We start from the raw sequence: 20,351 nt of genomic DNA on the forward strand, positions 1-20,351 counted from the left end.
GCTGCGGCTGGCCGGGAGCGACCGCTCCTGTGACGGTGAGCGACTGTTGCGGAGGATCGACGGCTGCTGCTGTGGTGGCTCCTGGTTGCATGCTTGCTTCGGCGCGTTGTCGGATGGAATGGGCTTCTTAATAAAACGATATTTGCAGTTCGAACTGTTCGTTGCGTGACCGCCATTACAAACGATACAGCGGGCAAGGCACGTCGGTTGGGTACCCTGTGGAGTCGGCGGGTGGTCCTGGCCACAACGGGAGCAGGGGTTGCGTTTTGGATGGGGGCAAACGTCAGTTCGGTGGCCGACCTTGCGACAGTTGAAACAAGCTTCTACTCTTGGGTAGAAGGGGTAGAGGCGAATGTAGACGCCGTGATAGAGTATCCATCGGGGCAAACAGTCTCCAAGCATGGTGACGAGTACGTGGTTGGTCCTTCCCATGCAGCGGCCGCCCACGACAGGCATGCTTGGGTTGCTATCTTGCAAGTCCTTCAGGATTTCGTCATCAGTGAAGCTGTCGTAGGCATTGAACATGATGCCACGAAAAGCATCGTTGGGCGGTGGGGCGTAAACGTGAAATTCGATGACCCGATCTCCTATCTGCAAGGACGTGATGCGAAGGTAGGCTTGTGCTCGGACGGAGTCTGGCACACTGATGGTGAAGGTGTTGTTTGTGGGGTGAACACGTAGTTTATCGCTGGATGCTGGCGGCTGGTCCGGTAACGACGCGGCCTTCAGCAGGGCTTCGTACAGTTGCCATGGCGGCAGCTTGGTAAGGTCGACGGGAGTCTTTGTCCGTCCCACGATGTGTATGGTGTCAGCTGGCATCCTAGGTAGTGGCCCGCGTTTTCGCTGGGGCGGCGGGCGCGGTTTCATGTCGTTTCGTGTAGCCGTCGCTTGCTGGGCGGCGTTCTGGTGCGGCGTGGCCTGGCGGAGCTCGAGCCGTCGCTTCTCCTGGGCGCGAAAACCGGGTGACGGCTGCCAGGAGCCGTCCGACCATTCTTCTGCCGAAATCGTGTGTACTTCAACCACGCACTCCATGCCGGTGGCGACCGGCCGCGGCAGGGGCGCGGGGTGAAACGCTAAAGCACTTGCAAGAGGCCGCGAAATGGCCTAAAATCGAAGAAAATTGCGCCAAACTGCGCCAGAGTCTCGGGTTTCTAGAAAAGCGAAGCGCATTCCCTATATAGCTTAGAGGATGGGTCCCTCAGGTTTCTTTAACCCTTTTGGCCTGGCGTCCTAAAAAAGGACACGAAGAAATATTCCTATGAACTGTGCCATAAATACCTAAGAAATTAAAAAAGTGTGTCTGTGTTAACCTCAATACGTCTGCGCAAACATAGGAGTAGTTTCCTCATCATCGCCTTCCAGGGGCGTAGGCATAAACGTTTTTCGGGAGGGGGGGGGGGGACTTGCAGCCCCCCAACCCCTCCTTGGTTACGCCCCGGTAGCCTTCCTCGGAAGTCTGCAATGCTGAAAGCGAGATGACGGAAGGTGAAAAAGACGACAAACACCGCAACGAGATATTCGATTACATTTTACTGATTCACTATTCTCTCGGTAGGTATGATGATTTCCTATTTTGTTTCTAAGGTACTGGATGACCTATTTACAAAGCGATCCTTCCCTAACATTCATGCTTAGGCCACTGCAATAAAAAAACTTCATGTCCTAAATATAGGACACCAGGGCTTAATGGTTGTCAGATCTCTGAATGCATTGCATGGTGACCCAGAGCCATAGCGCTTGTGTCAGCGCCCAATTTCTTTTTATTCTCCGCGGGAAATGAGAGAGAGAAGAAACTTTATTAACACTTGGCCGGCAGTTTGGTGTTGGTGGCCTCAGATGGCGGCGCTGAGTCCCTGAACTCGGGCGGCATCTGCAGCCTGCCGGACGGCCCAGAGCTGGCCGTTGAGCTCCGAGCTTCTGAGCGCCGCCTCCCAGCGGCGGCGTCGTCGACGGAGAAGGTCCCCCGCGGCTCCCGCAGCCGGCACGGCGGCGGGAACGAGTGAGCTCGAGGCTTCCTGTTGCCTGGTATTGGCAGCAGCCATAGGCGCATCGCGAACGGCGGGCGTTTCTCGACAGTTGTTGCCGGCGTATTCCCAGAGCATGTGGCGCAGCGTTGCTCTGCGCCCGCATGTTTTACATAGATCGGTAGTGTATAAGTGCGAGTAGCAGTGGCGTAAGACGACCGGGCTGGGGTAAGAGTGGGTTTGTAGTAAGCGATAGCTTACAGCATCGTGCCTGTTTAATTTGTCATGCGGTAGCCTTAATTTTTTTGACAATTTGCAATGGGGTTCCAATCATCGAGGTTGTACATAATTGATCTGAATGCGTTTTGCTGCACTATACGAATGGTGCATGAGTGAGCCCCTTGCAGGTACGGGCGAAATAATTTCGGCGCACCAAAGGAGGATTCAGCACTTTATTATGATCTTACAAAGCGTCCGAGAATTAGACGACGGCCATTGAAGTGCAATGAAGAGCAGTGTATCACGAGCACAAAAACTTGCTTTTGGACCTTTTAGACGCAGTAACTAACGCATGGTTGCTGGAATGCTAGCTTCACAACAATTTGAGGTGCGAACAGAGTAAAATAAATAGCAACATGGAAAATCGCCGTATTTCACATCACTACCACCAAGTCCTGGTGTGCTATATATAGGACATGGCGCCATTTTTCTTATACGCTGATGGGCTGCTCAGAATAGATTATTTTCGTATTACTTGAGGTGGTTGAAAAGCGAAATCAACAAGAAAAAATTATCTGCCCGTTAAAAAAATGTCAGGACTGAAAGGGTTAAAAATTGAAAACAGGAAACAGGGCACCTCGACTGCGGCGTCGTCACAAAGTGCGAAAAACAGCGGAAGTGGCTTGAGTGCCCTCAACGCACGGCCTTCTTGCCACTGCGCGCGTGAACGTCACGTGAACTGAGCCACAGCATATGTGGAGGAACTACGATGCGCATGCAATCACTCAACCCCAATTTTCAATATAACCCTTGTGGGAATCGTTTGGCGCCTCGTTGCCCATCTAGCGCGTGTGTTGGCCCCGCGCGGCTCGAGCGCCGGGAACCGCCTTTAAACGGTAATATGGCGATGGCTGCGCGGACAGGCCTCTTATTCTAGTAAAAGCAATGCGTCGGACTTCCCGGCATGGAGACACGCGTCCGGACATGCCCGGACAACGCTCGCCACACGTCACGCTAGCACACGTCACTGCGCTTCGCCTGTCCTCATTGGCCGCCAGTGACAACACCCTGTCCGATGAGTTCGCTTCTGTCTGGAGCTGGCTCGCCGCGTCAGCGCGTCAGATGCTCTCAGGCCGGCACGGGAGGTTGACGCGCTGCTCTGACAGACGCGTTCTTGTCCGTGCGCTCGACTCTTGCCCTTTGGGCGATAGACGTAGCGCCGCTGGCAAGCGTATCGACCGGTCTTGCAGAAATCCCCTATACGGCCTGCAAGCCCGTGATTGTCGCACTGTGCTGCATCTTGGGTTAATAATCCCGTGTTTGTTGACGACCTGCCTCGAGTGCCTTTTCTGCGCCGTGCCGGTGAGTTGACGGACCAGGCCGTAGCGTCTTTGTGGAATGCAGCAGTGGAGAACGTCGCGTCCCTTCCCGGTCGCCTCGTAGGGTAAGCTTCTTGCAAACCCTTCTCCACACCCCGGCACTTCATCCCGGAAATCTCTGGCACATGCCCGACTTGTAAGGTCCACGCTGACACCGTTAACGTCGTGGCTTCGTGTCCTACAACTCCACTCCCTTTCTGATCCCCCTTCCCCATCCCAACCAGAGAGGCTTGGGAGGAGTACCTGCTCGGCTGCTCTACCTTCGATGCGCGACGCTCCTTGGTGGCGCGCGCCCGGGCAGCGGCCATCTCCAATGGCGGCCCGGACTAGGGACTGTCACTCGGGCACAGAGCAGCTCTCTTGCGAGTTTCTTCAATAAAATGTTTACCACCACCACCACCACTCTTGAGCCACAAAAGTACCACCGTCAGCTGTAGCCTCTCATAGAGAGTCTGGCTGCTCCGCCTAACACGGTGAAGTCCATGCTGACAACGGAGCAGCTCGAGCGGTGCACTGACATCGCTGACGCCGTGGAGGTAGTCGTGAGATAAGCCGGAACCGTGCATGATGTTGCAGAGTTGCTTGACAGCCGATAGCAGCGTGTATGATGGGCGCAGGCAGCTCGGGCCGGATCAGACCGCACCTCCGTGGCGTCGCTGCGTTTGCCGGATTTAATGGTCTCGTGATAATGAAGACAGCCGCTGGATTTCTCAAACGATCGCAAAAGGCGATAGTATCGCGTTTGGTGACGTAGAATTTGATGCGTTCAATAAGTAAAAAAAAAAACACTTGCCTGTGATGTCATTGTTGCAACTGGCCGTTGGTAGTACGAATGTCTCACAACACAGGAGTGAGCGCACCGTACAGCGCAGAGCAACCCGAGTGCGGCGTTTTCGAGCGTGTGCTGCTGCTTCTACGCAGTGGCCAGGCTTGGCCGGCTTGGCTGTGGCTACTTGAAGTATAAGACGTGTTGAAAGTGCTTTCAACGTTTTTTTGTTCGATTATTTAATGCACAGTATAATATTTAAAGAATGCAACTTTGCGTGAAACGTATTTTCGTTGAGAGTTTAACACGGCGTACTGAGTTCAGCTGTAGCGTGCCGCCGCAGCGACATCGTCTCAAGATCTCGACATGTTGCCGGATCGCGATAAGCCACGCGAGCAACGCACGGTTCATGTTCCTGGGACGTTCAAACCACGAAAAAACACGCGCTGGCAAAGAACGAGTGCGAACCGACGGTTAACGGTGCCTTCGTTTATTGCAGATATGTCGAGAGCACCGTCGAGCACCATGACGCAAAATTGACGTCGGCGGAATTACCAGATGGCGCCCTAACTTTTCCGGTTTGCTCAATAGCCAATCAGCGCGCACCAAAGGCGATACTTTTGCGATTGTCGCCTTTTGAGAATACGGGCCCTGGTCTTATCTGCTGGCCATCTCATTTTGCGTGGAAATGATCTCGAAGAAAGCTTCGAGCAGATAAGAGGGAAGCTAAATTGCATGACCAGAATGTCGTAGCCCTCAGGTAGGATAAAGTACTTCTCTTGTTTTTTCCGACAGCGCGCCTTTCGGCACACAAGAGAAGCAAAGGCGCACCGATCCACCCTGCACAACGGCTTCCTACTTGCTACACGTCGGGCGGTCCGCTCTGAACTGGCGGGCGAGGTCTGCGGTTCGACCTCTGGGGTAAGCTGCCTGGTCGAGAAATTCGCCACTTGGTCGTCCGGCTGTGCTGCGGTTCGGCGAATTTTCTGCCGCTACTGCCATTCCGTACCTGAAGTCGTTTCGCTGTTTTCCTTTCCTCGTTTCTCGCTGATGTCCTTGCTTCTGCAGCCACAAGCTGTGGAATGCGTTGCGGGCTGTTTGTTTTTTTCTTTATTGGCCTGGCTGTTGGTAACCCGGCAAAAGCGGTCAATCCTGCTTAGCTGCTGGTGCACGGCTAACGGTATACGCGGCTGGGACAGAGAAAACGCAGGCTCACTCTAGAAGGCTGCACGCAAGACATTGGAAGGGCATCCCGTCCGATGTCGGACACAAGAAATTTTGCCCCTGCTCACCGTAATTCCGTAAGATCACAAGTAATTCCGCCGCAGCATCAGGTCGTCTACTTTCTACAGAACTTCCCTATGGGAGTGATCATGGTGCGCTTTCTGCTCAGCATGACCTGCGCTCAGCTTTTTTTGTGCTTTGCATAACGCCTCCGTAAACACTACGCGAAGCCCAGCTGCATAATCGACGTGTGCTGACGAAGCCATTATTTCCGTGCTGCGTTCCTGTCGAGTACGTTCTACTGGATTCAGCAGTGCATTAATAAGGCTGAGATGAGTGGCGGGTATAATGCTGGTTAAGCTGTTGACGGTTGTCCTCAGAGTAAATCTGATCGCAGGGACAGTTGTCGTTGCGCGTCCCCGCAACTGCAGCCTGCATATTTCTTATACGTTGGGGTCGGTTGACACATTCAGTGAAATCTGCCAGGGTGTAGTAAATGGTTGCTCTCATGCGCTTGATGCCAAAAGCTGCGCAATATTCTGCGGAATGTTTTCCAGTGAAATAGGACGCATGGTCCTTTAATAACTGGCTCGGGTTGTCGATCGCGTGAGCGCCTATATATGAGCTTCTCCGTGATGAAGCGTGCCGACAGCTTCTGTAGGAGGAACAGTCCCATGAATGACCTGTGGCGACGACAAGGAATCGGTTCCCACTCGGTGTCCTAGCGTAAGTTCACATGACGTCATCAGCCGCAGTTTACCCCGATGCAAGGTTCAAGTATTTCTTGCACCGTGCCTCGGTGTTGGGCTGTTGAGCTGCAGCGTGAGCCTGGGTAGTTGTCCAGCACGCTGTTTCACGCCTTGGTGGACGACCACTCGTCGTATCCTTGAGCATGTGTACACTTTCTGAACGCCACCTAAACGGTTTGGTACGTTTTCAAGCACCAACTGGACTTCACCGAAGAGAGGCCATTCTGCTATGCCGGTTATGGCTTAGAGTAGCTTTCACGAAGTCATTTTGCATTGCTAAAAATGTTTAAGGACAACAGACTTGCACGAGCGGCTGCCCTGCACGAACGCGTCAGTTTGTGTCCTTCTGTCCTGTGTGTCGTATTAATCGCGCCTTTTCACGCCATGAATCAAACCAACTCGACCAACTTTTTATTGGGCTGTAGACTGATGGTTATGCCGCATACCGCGCGAGAGTGACGGACTGTGACCTGTGCACGTGGGTGTGTTTGTGCGTGCTCTCTCGCTTTCTTTAGTCTTCTAACTTTCAAACTCCCCCATTCCTTTCCCCAATGCAGGTATTATACCGCTTATTCTAAACTCGTTTAACATCCCTGTTTTCCGTCCTTCTGAAAGATCTGCTTATCGCGGACTATTTCAGTTTGGCCACAAAATACGTTATAAAAAGCTTCAATCGTAAAGCTTACCTGAATTTTCTAAAACTACCATCCTAAGGTCTGCTTTCCGTGGTAACATTACGACTCATTGTATAACTGCCACTTACACACCATGCTTTTATATTCTGGTCACTGAATTTTCGTACTGAGTGTATCCCCTTGTGCCATACAGTGCAACCGAACCATACGATAAAATTTGTCTGCCGTAGCTTTTACTCGCAATAGGTTGCAATGGATAACATGTTGTAATCTGCTTCTCACACACACTTCTTCGTGAGACGTGTCTAATGGTCTTGTGCGTTTGCATAGACATGCGGTTTCCTCTAGGGATTTTTTGCTTCAGCTAAATCATTATGCATTACAATCGAATCAGTTTCGCTGGTAATTTGTCTAATAATTACTAGATGATGAACAAGCAATTTCGTGAGTAGTAATTTATAAATATTTAAGAAAAGCTACGGGGTTAATGTCAACATTTGGATGACCCCGCACATCATGCTAATGATGTACAGTCGCGCTCAATATGACTTGCAACACGGAAGCGCGTGGCTTCACGAACTCCAGCATCACAGATGGCTTCCACTAGCCCTTATTTCTACAACTAAACACTATTCTATCGTTCGGGGGTGATCCCAAAATAAAAAAAATGTCATTTACTCGTGGAAATTAGGGCAAGTTGAAGCCATGCGCAACCTTTAAGCTCGTGAAGCCACGCGCTCCCGTGTTGCACGTCATATTGAGCGCAACTGTACACCTTGTCAGATTTATTACGGCGTATCGCTAGGGCGAGGAAAAGGAATCGCAAATACACTTTGACATTGACATTGTGCATGATATTGACATTGTGCATAAGCAGTTTGTGACCTACAACGTCGAGGTTTTTTGTTTGTTTTTTAATCTATGAACACTGAATCTACAAGGGAACCCTTGTCCAATGTAACACGCGCAACATGAAGCAACTGTTCTAATTGCGCTATATACAACAATCCTCGGCTGCCGGCAGACTACTTTAGATTGGGGAGGTATGGTTACTTATATGAGTCGTGACTCTGGTACGCATGACCTATTGCAGTACTAACCTCCAAAAACTTGCTAAAGAAATCATCCTTTCATTGCTAAATAGTTGCCGCGTACCGCATGCAACCCACTTTCATATTTCGTGGGCCCCCCGGGATGTAATAAAAGACCAAAAAAAAGCGGGAAATCCCGTTTCACACAAGTATATCAAGCTTAGAGCCAATAGAAAATAAAATAATAGTGGGAAGTACTGCAAACAAAGTTTAGATCATAAAACCAATAGGTTGGGAGAAAAAAAAAACAGAGCATAAGAAGAAGTGCACTTTCGGCAGCAGAATACTAGATATTTGGGCCGCGGATGCAGTCTCCTGCAGTCCCGACCTCTCATTGCTTTCGCGTACGGGCTGTTACGGCAATCTTAAGTCGAGCCTGTTATCCCCACCGCGGGTATGAATCGCGTTCTTTCTTTGTTTTAGTATCACCTACAACAACCTGGCAAATTTTTGTGCATCGCGTACTGCTAGAAACTTCTACAACAAAACCATGTTAGTCTGATAGACATAAACGATACTATACGTTCTTCATAGGTGTGTATTACTTCCTCGTAAATGATACATTGTGTAGTTAATAAGAATTAACTTTTTAATACCAAGGATGAAAAATTGGCAGATCCCACGTACCGTGGGAGACGACGTTATGCGAAGCATGCGGCGGGTAGGTGACTGTGGCGTAACTTTTTTTACTTAGCAACACGTTACAAAATGTCGCTAAAGATTTGTATAAATTTTATACGCACGGACATATATGTTGAAGAGACGCATATGTGTTATATAACCGGTTGTTTACGGTTGTGTAACGCTGCCATTGGCACGCACGCACGTTTCATGAACCCGTGTGCTTGTGTGCAAGAAGTTCTTGACAGTTCTTGAACAAGGGCATCATCACCATGATCAGTGAGCACCAACAGCTGGTCATGACATGTTATAGGATCCGGTCGTGATCATGGTGACGAGGGGTCCATGTGTAGTGAAGTATGTGGTATAGTAGAGCTGTTGGAATTCGTGGACGCCTCGGTCATTTCGCCGACAAATTTTTTGTCGGCAGAGACGGCGAAATGTTGGAACGTGAAGCCACCCTTCGCGTTGGTGAGGTATAGGCTGTTGAGGCTGGTAGGCCTGGACAGTGCTACGTAGACCAACACCAGTGAATGGTGTTTGTCGTATTCGTAGACTATCTGGGCGTATGTGGCCTACGTAGCCTAGTCTACAAAGCGGCTGTCAGTCACTCTGGCATCACCCTCGGTCAGCATGAGGCCATCTCGCAGCCTCGTAAAAAATGAAGACGACACTGCCTCGTTCTGGTGGACGAAGTGCACTTTACGGTGCGGTGATGTGGATATTATATGTAACTTTCGTTAATATATTCCTCCGGGGTCGAGCAATGCTTCAACATAGCTTGCTGAATCATTGAAATACAAACGTAATGTTTATTAGACTGCTATAAAAACGGAACCAGCACTGGAACTACAGATGTTAATCTGATACGACGCCCGTGTTGTAGGAGCACACATCGTAGTAGTATCATGTAGCGTTTATTGCTTTTTTCTAAAATTAGATAGCCAGCACTAGAGGTGTGCACGGGCTCCGGGTAGCCCGAGCCCGGCCCGGCCCGCGGGCCGGGCTCGGGCGGGCCGACGCATTTTCATCTCGGGCCCGGGCCGGGCTCGGGCTACTTGGAGTTTTATCGGGCCGGGCTCGGGCCCGGCGCAAAGCCCGACTAAAGCCCGAAATATAGAGAATGAGTGGGAATTGTTTTCCAGCACGCATACACTGCAGCGCCTTTTCCGCGACCGCCCTTTACAGCTTTTCCTCTCCATTCGCTACTTTAAACAAAAGGGGAGCTCTCCGATTATCTCTCTATGGAATCGTCCGCCTGTCCATCTGAAGTTTTAGTCTTCTGGAAAAACAAGCAGCAGAGATATCCCAAGCTTGCCAGGCTGGCAAAAAAGATATTAGCAATTTCGGCGACAAGTGCAAGCAGTGAACGCAACTTCAGTTCGGCGGGCTACATAATGCAAAAGCGCCGCACTTCTTTGAAGCCGGAATCGTCGGTCTGCTTGCTGTTTTTGCACGAAAATATGTAATCTGTGTAATAGATACTGTTCGTCGTGTGTCGTTTGATCATATTTGAGATGCTCAATCAAATGCCAAATTACCGGAAAACGATGTTTTCTTTTCGCAGCGAACCTTCAAAAAGCCAGGCCGGGCCGGGCCGGGCCCGGGATTGTGTTTTCGTACGTCGGGCCGAGCGGGCGGGCTCGCAGCCCTTTGCCGTCGGGCTCGGGCGGGCCTTCGACAAAGTCAGCGGGCCCGGGCTGGGCTCGGGCTCGGAAATACGGCCCGTGCACAGCTCTAGCCAGCACCACAACCACAATTGACGTTGCGCCGATATTACGCCTGCGTAGGCTGTTTTTCCGAACCAGTTTATAGACCTGGCGTGGCTCAGTGGTAGAATACCTGATTGTCGCGCGGAATGCTTGGGTTCGATTCCTGCTGGGATCCTAATTTTCATTTTTTCCATTCTTTGAGTCAACGCTGCCGATGTTGGCTTTCCTTAACGCTCTAGCATTTACGTTAGCAATGCCTGTTCGCACCGTTCCTGGGTAGATGTAAACTGTCAATCACCTGTGGGGCATACCCGCACACCGCGGCCCGTGGTAAACGGGTATGTGCCACACGTGTCTAGTGGAAAGGGTTTGACGACGTACGCGACGGGATTTTAAGGTTATTCATGTCATGGCTCGGCAATCATATTCGTCAAATCCTCTTATCCTCCCATGCAAATTTTGCTCTACACAAAGTTAAGGAGGCGATCATGAGAGCACCCAGACGTAGGCGGCTAGATAGATAGATAGATAGATAGATAGATACGTAGATAGAAACGCTCAAAGTGCCAGAGGTTCGCTAAGAAATGCTTCGCATTTAAAATGCTGCTTACGTAGGCTCATTTCATGCAGTTTCTAGAAAACGCCAGTACTATGCGCGGCATGCGTTCTCAAACCCAAATATTATTATATTTACATATGAAATAATAGGTTTATTTAGATTTACCTGTGACAAGAGTGAGTGATGCAGCGAAAATAGAGACTGCGCCCACAGTTTGCTGAAAAAAATAAATAAATAAATAACCCAGACACCAATCTTGAAGTGCCAAACTGATCTTATAGACGTGTAAGAAAGCATGCGAGAGCTCAGTAACGTTAGCCAAGCTCTTAAATAGAAACAATGCAACCTATGCTAATCAGTCGCGTAATGCATTGCAGTCTGCTTAGGTGTACGACTATTCAAACATGCCTAAAAGCTAAAGCATCAGTTTGCCTTCGAGCGAATACAAATAAATTGCCTGTGCTGCATATAGATTCTTCCGCGCTGATTTTCAACCATGCAAAAAAGAAAGCGCTTCGGAGCTACGATGTGAACGATCTATTTCTGTTCTACATTTTGCTTGGTAGCCTCTTTACCTCATTAACAAATAGAAGTCATCTATATAGCTGGTCTTAGTGCGTTTCCTAAGCATGCATTCTCTACCTCCCGCCCTCTCCCTCTATCCAAGATGAAAAACCAGCTATATGCAAAGCGGACACAAAAAAAGAAAGCGACAGGACAAAAGAGCATTAACAACTGAATTTTATTGCAGGAAAAAGTCTATTTAAAGACCTCCGGCAGGCACCCGGCTCATGCGCGAGAGTCATCAATAAAAGCACGAACAAAGCACGACGCGAAAGACATAATGTAATGATTAATCACCGGAAATGGTGCATTTTTGGAAGCGTATTCCTTGTCGCTGACGCCTGCTGAGCAAGCAATTACGCGCGCGTTTCCTTGCGTTGCGATGTGAAAATCTTCCCAAACTTCCCTTTCAGACTTGCCTTTGCCGCGGCCTAAAACATCGGAGTTCACCCGCACTGTCCAACTTGACGCGGCAAGTGCGCGCCGTCAAAAATCGAAAAAGAAGGCGCCGTCAAAATCGAAAAAAGAGGACCTTTCCACACGAAGAACGAATACAACAATTGGCCGCGTATCTGCGTGCTTCGCTGCAAATGTCGTCGAAAGACGATAGTCTTCTGCCATTTATGTTTTGCCTTGCCTCAGGCAGCGCCTCCTCTATGTTGAATCGGCCGCATTTGGCTGGCATTGTTAAAATATATAGGAGGCGCTGCGTGAGATATGGACGCCATCTGGCAGTGGCATAGAGAAACATGAGCTTGTGCAGAGCCCAGGGCCACTGCCAGGCGGCAGCACCATATCCTCAGCGGAGGCCTTTTTCAGGCATAGCGTCGCATTTTCAGCGCAGCCTAGGAAACACTAGGGTCTTTAGAATTACGTATCTATGTATTTTCTAATAAAGGAACACACTACCTTGTAGTTACGTATTGGTGTTGCGCCTCAGATATGCGTAATATTTGCTTTTTCATCGACAATGGTCACAAGTATGAACGCAGCTACTAGTTCAAGATGGCTGGGCGTTCAGCAAGTGCTTAAACTTTGGCCGGGTGGCTGAATCGTGTGACAGACAGACAGACAGACAGACAGACCAAAATTTCTGCTTTCAAGTGTCCCAAGAAAGACTATCGTCTTTAAAAATTACTCGTGTCACGCAGGATGCAAATTTCATGGTGTGGTTAGTACCACATGTGCTCCTCCTCTGTTTCTTTACGCCGATGTGCCTGCACAGGCTAGCCAGTTTCGGAGGTACTGAAAAAAGACACGCGAACATCACATCTGCTCGCGACCTTATTGAAGTCGTGTGAAAGTATGTGAACATATAGTATTAGTTCTAATTTCTGGTTTACTGCATTCACCACGTTATTTATTCCCATTCGAAGCTCTCTCTCATTTTTCCCGAATGTTTCCGCTAGGGCCTTCGTCAAATGGCCTAAAAATTCAGCAGTCAATAACCTGTCTGCCACCCATTGTAAGAATCTTTTGCAGGTAATAAAAATTGTTAGTCCAGCTTTGTCCTGTCGCCTTCTTTTTCTGTGTCCGTTGTAATCGTAGCTAGTTATTCATCTTCGATCGTGTACCAGCTGACCGAACTATCGACACTGTTGCTCTCTATCTAGAGGTCACGTCTTCGCAACAAAATGTTCGTTATCTTGGCAGCAACGCCATCTTGGTTCCAGAATTCCAGTCAGGCTTTGCAGTAAATAAAGAAGACAATACGCGCTGCCCCGTGATACCTATAAGCAGCCTCCCTGAGCACGCCCGTTAGTCTTTGTACTTTTCTCCATTCAACAACAACAACAACGACAAAACTATTAACCGGTAGATAAATTTATTAAAAAATATATATTTACATGAGTGCAATCAGGTTACTTATAATTCCGCAATATAGGTGTACAAGCGCTATTTGCCACTTGACCACTCCGAGAAGATTTCAGTCATGATTTATATTCAAAACATCTTACCGTGAGAAAAATGTAGATGAAGCACGCTGTGAGGGAGATGTGGCCGTTGAAGCGCATACGAATGTACTGCGGAATGGAAAGAAATCTGTATTTCAGTGTGCTTTACTTGCATCACAACATCGACCGAAAATATAACTGTCCAATGCTCAGAGAGGGTTGCCACAAAGGCAGAACTATTGATGCCGTTTCTTCTGCTTTCTCTGAGGGTCTAATGTCGCTTTTTTACATTATGTCGCTTGTTTGTTCATAACAAAAAAAAAACACGTCACAGTTTCGCCGCAAGGGCGAAGCAATGAATGCGATAGCAACAAATTGGGATGCCACACGTAGAATACTCTCAGCCCCTACGCACTGTAGGAATCGATGTAATGCGGACCACTCAGCGAAAACTCAACGTTACTAGTTGGAGGCAGTTGGAAAACTGCACGGGATCGCCACGGAAGCGGCGTGGCCGCTCGCTGTCTCCCAAAAAGTGGGGGCGCTCCGATCGTTTTGCGCCCTGTTCACGTGACGTGTTTCGCTTCGCTGCTTCGCCTGCTCCGCGCGACGCCGGCTGCGCGCAGTGGAAAGGGTCACGTGACGTGGTCGCAAAGCGATGCCAGCGACACCTGGAATGGGCGACGATCTGCGGCCACCTCGTCGCGCGAGTTTTCCAACTGTCCCCATCCACTAACGTTGCGAAAACTTCATACGCCGCATTGTTTTGCTTTTAGACAAATCGAATACCAATTTTGTTTATATCTAGTTATTGAGACGGGTGTGAGAGGGCCAAGACTATGTCATGTACATCATGATTGTTACGTCACAACCTGTCATTTATGTTCTTCATGTACTCATGCCATGCCACACCGATTTTAGTATATATCAAGTTAGTGACACGGCGGCGAGAGCACCAATAGCGTGTCATGTAAATTATGACGTACATGACATGCATGTCATGATTTTCATTGTACAACCTGTCATTCGTGTTCGTCATACACTCATGTCATGTCATACCAATTTTGTTATATCTCAGATTAGGTTAACGAAACGGCCACGGGAACACAAAGTCGTAGCGGCCAGATAGATAGATAGATAGATAGATAGATAGATAGATAGATAGATAGATAGATAGATAGATAGATAGATAGATAGATAGATAGATAGATAGATAGATAGATAGATAGATAGATAGATAGATAGATAGATAGATAGATAGATAGATAGATAGATAGCAGCCAAATGCCAGGCACAAAGCGGCTGTATGCTCAAAAAGTATTCCACCTCTTCCTTTCATTGCGTGCTGCACAGAGTTTTTTTATAGCATCCTCACTTTCTGTAACGAATGCTACGTCGGTCAGACCGAGCGCTGCGTAAACGTCCCACTCAGGAAGCATCGATCGCAGGTATGACTGTTAGCGGGATCTGCCCGCATAGCACAGCACTGTACGTGATTCCAGTGTGCGCCTTCATTTCTCGGCACACGTGTTATGGGAAAGTGGAAAAAAAAGGACTGCAGATTGCTTTTTCTGGCCTGAAGCATACGGAAAGAGTATGGTAAATAAGTATACTATCACTGTCCCGAAAGAGTTTGAAAGGTGCGTCAAAATTTTGCGTGATGCACATGAGTAACAAATGATTTAACGCTCGTGTCATAGTTTCAGACATACGGCTTGCTATGACACGTGACATGCGAGTGTGTCTTCCAGGAATAAAAAAATAAAGCGAAAAGGGGCATCCTCCCCGTCCTATTGCTTTATTGCCTTTTTTCTATTTTTCCTAAATTAAACTTATATAAAGAGAGGTTGGTGTCAATGCGTGCCGCCGGCTACTCCTCTTGCACAGTAGTTCTCGTCGCAAAGTAGAGAACTACAAAACTATACAAAGGCACATTTTACAACACCTACGCACTCAGTCTAACTTCTTCAATACAAAAAATGTGTCCGCACGACACAAAAGTTGACAAATCACAAGTATTCAAGCAATTGAAATGTTCACACATAACATTAAACTTCACTAAAATGTTGCCACAGCCGATCATAAGTCACTTGCAAATTGTCTCTTAAGTGCCGCACTATAACTGCAACAGTTTTCGCAAAACTTTTGCAGAAGCACAGAATTACAAGAAACATGTAGCCAAGAATACGGTTGCTAATAATCCCAACAAAATTTTTGCCAGATCTAGAACCTTTGTGGTATTTTCGATTTCTCCAAAAATTGCACTCTTGCAATGTTTGAAAAATCTTCTGTTGGCCATGGGACCAAAATTTTTGCTATTATGGGGGCCGTCCATTCAAACAATCTACTTTTTGAAAAAAAGTTTCTTCTTCTGGTAATATCTTCTTTTTATTTCGAAGCGCTAGAATGCGTCATTCATCATTAGTACAATTGTTCTGTGCGGCAAACCTTGATTTAAGTTTGAGAACGGTAGTGCAGTTGCGAGAGAGAGAGAAAATAAGAAGAAGGCGGAGAGGTCGGAATGAGCTAGTGTACTCTTGCCTGCTATGCTACAGAGGTTAAAAATGAAAGGTGACAAAAAAGAGCTACGATAGGAACGGCAAAAAGTTATGCATATATACTCATACAATAACCCGTAGCACCGTGGTTTCCTAAATGTCTAGTCTTCAGTCCAGTACTCGATGTGAACGATGAGTAATACAGAGTAATGAGCAGGATTTGAGGACATATGCACGTACCGCCATCTCTCGCCGGTGACTGCGGTGGCCTGCCGTAACTGAATGGGAAATAGGCGAAAAAAAATCATATCTGACGAACAAAAGTTAGTTATCAAAAAACGACTCCGGTTCTATACAGTAGAGACTTATTTGAACATCCTGTTAAAATTACAGTGTCGCACTACAAACCGCGTGGCTTCCCAGAGCGCTTAAAATTGTACAATGGGGCCCCATGTGTTTTTAATGGGCGGTGTCAATCGTCTTGGGAAGCCACGCGCTTTGAAGTGCGATACTGCAATTTTACCAAAAAGTTCCACTAGGTCTCTACTGCATAGAATCCCAAGTCGTTTTTGGTAGCTTGCTTTTTCAACAGATATAATTTTTTTTCACCCATTTCCCATTCAGTTACGGCAGGACGCCGTTGCTAACTCCGAGAGATGGCGCCACGCACAAATGTCCCCAAATCCTGGAAATGATCGTCTCGATACGATTCTACATAATACGCTTTCCGGGATAATAAGTTTCTTTTTTCTTATTGCATTGCTGCAGCCCACTGCAGCAATGCAATTTCATACGGTTAATTATATCGCGTTTTAGCCTGCAGTTGGATAATACGACTGCAGCAATAGGCTTCCTGCGATGTTTGCAAAACTCACGTCTTTCTAAATTGCATTCGCATTAAATATTCCGACGACACACAAAGAACGTGTTTCACGCCTGCAGCCGTGCACATTCTGCAGAGGAAACTTCAGCGGAAATTGACCAGCTATTTCATCGTTTCTGAATAAACGCGCTTTGGCTGCAGTCACTGTGACGTTTAGTTATGCTGATCCGCACATGTTCCGCGGAGCGGTATCACTCGATGCCACGTGAGCGTTTGTTATTGAATTAGTCACCGAGTACGCCTATATAACACTTTTATTGTGATAACAATTATATGGACACTCGAGGCGCATTTTGCAGTCGTTGTCGCCGTCATGTTCCGTATAAAGTCCAAATGGACAACATCGCCCGGCGCGTCGTATATTCTATGTGCGGGCGAAAGTTTTCCAATGTTGCAGACGTGCGCGGCTGAAGCACAGAAGAAATGCGCCGTCTGGCTCCGTCGGGCGAAGGAGCATGAAGGGGCGCCGTCGGGGGGCTGCGTCGCCCGGGAGCAACTGCGAATTTAGACCAAAATGGCGTGGTCTCGCACGCTATCTCGATAGAAATCAGCAGACAGCTCTTACCCTTGTTCGTACTGTGCTCTCGCAGTTATACTTCGCGTTGAAGCGACAGATAACACGAAAACCGCTGCGCGTCCTGTAGCGGCCGTATTCCCTTACGCCAGCGTTTTGCAGAGTTACGCGAGATTGGATCCTAAGGGAGTTAGCACCTAGCCCTACGCTGTATAACATTCCAATTTGTTGCTATCGCAATCATTGCTTCGCCCTTGCGGTGAAACTGTAACTTTTTATTGCAAGTTGCAATTGAATAATACAATTATCGGATCATACGTTTTAATTTCTGATTCCTGTGAACACCCTATCAATGAGATTCCACCGTTCATTGTAATATCTTAGCGCACACAAAAGACACTGACGTAGTGAAGTAGACAAACAAGCGCTTGGTTGTCACCAATATTGTATTAGTCTCACGCAAGTGTTGACCAGCATGTCGGTCAACGCGGTGTCGCGGAGCATATGTGCGAAACTAGCGAAGGAAACCGCATGCCCGGGAGCTTTCTGTGTGCGTGCATACTCTCGGCGGTCATGACGGTGAAGAAGGCTCCAGCAGTCCTCAGAAATAGGCAACCCTTTATTGGGCGAACTTATTGGGCCCGGAAAATGAAAGGTCATAGTACAAGCAATTCACTCTATACACTGACAGCGGCGAGAACAGTCGTCGTCCGTCGAGTAATCTGATAAGGTATAAGGCGCGTCGGCATTAATACATGCGGCATCAAAGATTCCTTATCGTTGGTGGCTGCTAGTTCCACAATAACGTCTGTTGTTTGCGTTGCTCGCTCAAGCTTATCAGAACAATGCAAAATAATCGGGAATGTTCCGTGACATCCGGCGCACGCAAGGCAGTGGTTATACATGTGCAACGAGTCGGTTACATGAAAATAGAAAAACAAGCGTGCGTGGCATTACTACCTCAGCTGTTAGAATGAGCTGCACATAATCCTTGCTGTTCATGCAGCACATGGACCGTATCCAACCACCTGCTTTAACCCGTCGTGCGTCAGCGGGACACATGCGTCCCACTTTTCCTTCTACAGAAAATTTTTTCTCCCACATCACATGTCGCAACTAGCGCAACGCTAAGTGGCTGCTATCTTACTTTAGCCTATGTAATCTCGAGAAAAATTGTTTTGCCGCAGTTCCTGAAGGTGGCAGTAGTCATAGGCGTGCGCAGAGTTCCCCTTCAGGGGGGGGGGGGGGCAAAGGATCATCGCGGCGCCCGCCCTTCCTATTAAGTCAATGTATGGGGCACACTTCGCGCCCCCTCTTCTTAGGTTTAAGGGGGGCGGCTGCCCCAGTGCCCCCCCTCTGCGCACGCCTATGGCAGCAATGCCACAGTGCCGTTGAAATTTGTTCCATTTTTTAACGTAAGCTTCTGAATTTGCTTCTCGTTCAGATAAAAAAACCTGTCATTCAAAATGCCAGGTAATTTTCTCTTTTTCTGGTTTTCTAGAGAGGTGATTTCAGCTCCCAGTCATCATGTCTTTTTTGTAGGCTCGTGAAGTAACTCAACTGATAAATGCATCGAAACACAATCCTTTGCGAAATTGCCACGCTCTTCGCTAAGCCTAATTGTGGATAACGGTGCATGGGAATAATTTTCTCGATATCATATACATCTGGAAAGTGGGCAGATATTCAGGGACAACATCAGTACTCGACCATTTCGACAGCGGAAGAAGGGACAAGAAAATCGACAAAGATGTTTGATGTATGCGGTGAAGTCGGTTTTACAGGAACAGCCCATAGCCATATGAAGGTTTGTAAGGCGAGTGCGCAGGTGCTGTGCTACTGCTGAAAATGGGGAGCGCACAACGTTTGTCTGCACAACTTGAGAAGTGCTCCTCTGCGCCACTTGTTTCAGCCGTTTCATCCCATATACCAGATGATGTGACTCCATGACGGTACCTACATGAGTCAGTGGTACAATGTGTCCCACTTTTCTCCAGCGAAGTACTCGCTTAATACTGATGAAATTTGTTTTATACTATTTCTTGTCGTTTTATGTATATACCACAGCCGGTTTTTATAACATCGTGTCAAAAATGTAGGCGAACCAACGAAGGGTTAACTGTCATATATATGGAGGATGGCGTATGCTCGTTTCTTTGCCTTGGAAGTGCAAGAACCTGGCAGGCGATGCTAATTAAGTCAGCAATGAGATCTGTGCGCTCGCATAGCACACAACAGCGCCGTATATTTTAGGGGGCTGCGCACGTTACCAACGATCGCGTCAGTGAATGCTTCGCCTCAAGGTTTTAAATGCGCAGTACTTTAGGGACCCGGCTCGTCGTCCAACCACTGCCTCATGTCTCATCCTCACGTAGTGGACCATACGGGCCTAAAACAAGGCTAGCGATATTCAAAACCAGTGTAAAATAAACTATCAAGGGCCAACATAATATAAACTACAGAAATAACCAAGAAGTAATCGCAATAATTTGCCTAAAATTGCTAAAAACGCTTTTCAAATATCCGATTGAGACCCGCGCCGCGCAGGAGAGGGCGCCACCGCCTTGGAAAGCGCGCGATTGCAAAGGGAATCGCTGACTTGCCCTTGCTATGCGCTTCCCTTGTTTTCATGGTAGTGGAGCCGCACTAATCGCAGGATCTAGAAGTACGCCAAGACCTACACAAAAAGGACATTAGCACAGGATTTAGAGCGGGATTTGTTTACCAAGTCATCGTCACCGCCGTCTTCACGAACTCGACCCAGACATGCACGTTAGAATACCGCCAACCATGAAAAGGTGAGTACAAGCCCACTGCACAGATTACGGCTATAGGTGTGGCGTTCACTCATCTTTACCTACACCTTATCGGCTGTGCAGACAGTCCGAATTGCGAGGTGTGGGCACTCCTGAGACTACAGAACACATCTTGTGCGTCTACCCACGATACATCACGCAAGGAAATTCGACGGCCACCGTCTTGTTGGAATCTATGAAACAACAAGCTGCAGAAAAAAGTTCTGTTGGGACCACCACCTCGTCATCAGCGCGATATTCTGAAAGCGCTGAACAAGTTTTT

The 20,351-nt window shown here is 48.1% G+C and overlaps 1 protein-coding gene across 1 annotated transcript in view; it reads right to left on the bottom strand.

Moving 5' to 3' along the window:
- Positions 1-1,198: 1,198 nt before the first annotated feature.
- Positions 1,199-20,351, bottom strand: part of LOC125758843 (sodium-dependent multivitamin transporter-like) — a 26,553-nt gene continuing 7,400 nt past the window's right edge. The window contains exons 2-4 of the mRNA XM_049416504.1: positions 13,442-13,507; positions 11,085-11,136; positions 1,199-1,230 (exon numbers count right to left, since the gene is read on the bottom strand). Coding sequence (XP_049272461.1) covers positions 1,199-1,230; positions 11,085-11,136; positions 13,442-13,507 — 150 coding nt within the window. The remainder of the gene's footprint in view (positions 1,231-11,084; positions 11,137-13,441; positions 13,508-20,351) is intronic.

The sequence above is a fragment of the Rhipicephalus sanguineus genome, chromosome 6 (assembly GCF_013339695.2).
Source record: "Rhipicephalus sanguineus isolate Rsan-2018 chromosome 6, BIME_Rsan_1.4, whole genome shotgun sequence".
Classification (NCBI taxonomy): Eukaryota; Metazoa; Arthropoda; class Arachnida; order Ixodida; family Ixodidae; genus Rhipicephalus; species Rhipicephalus sanguineus.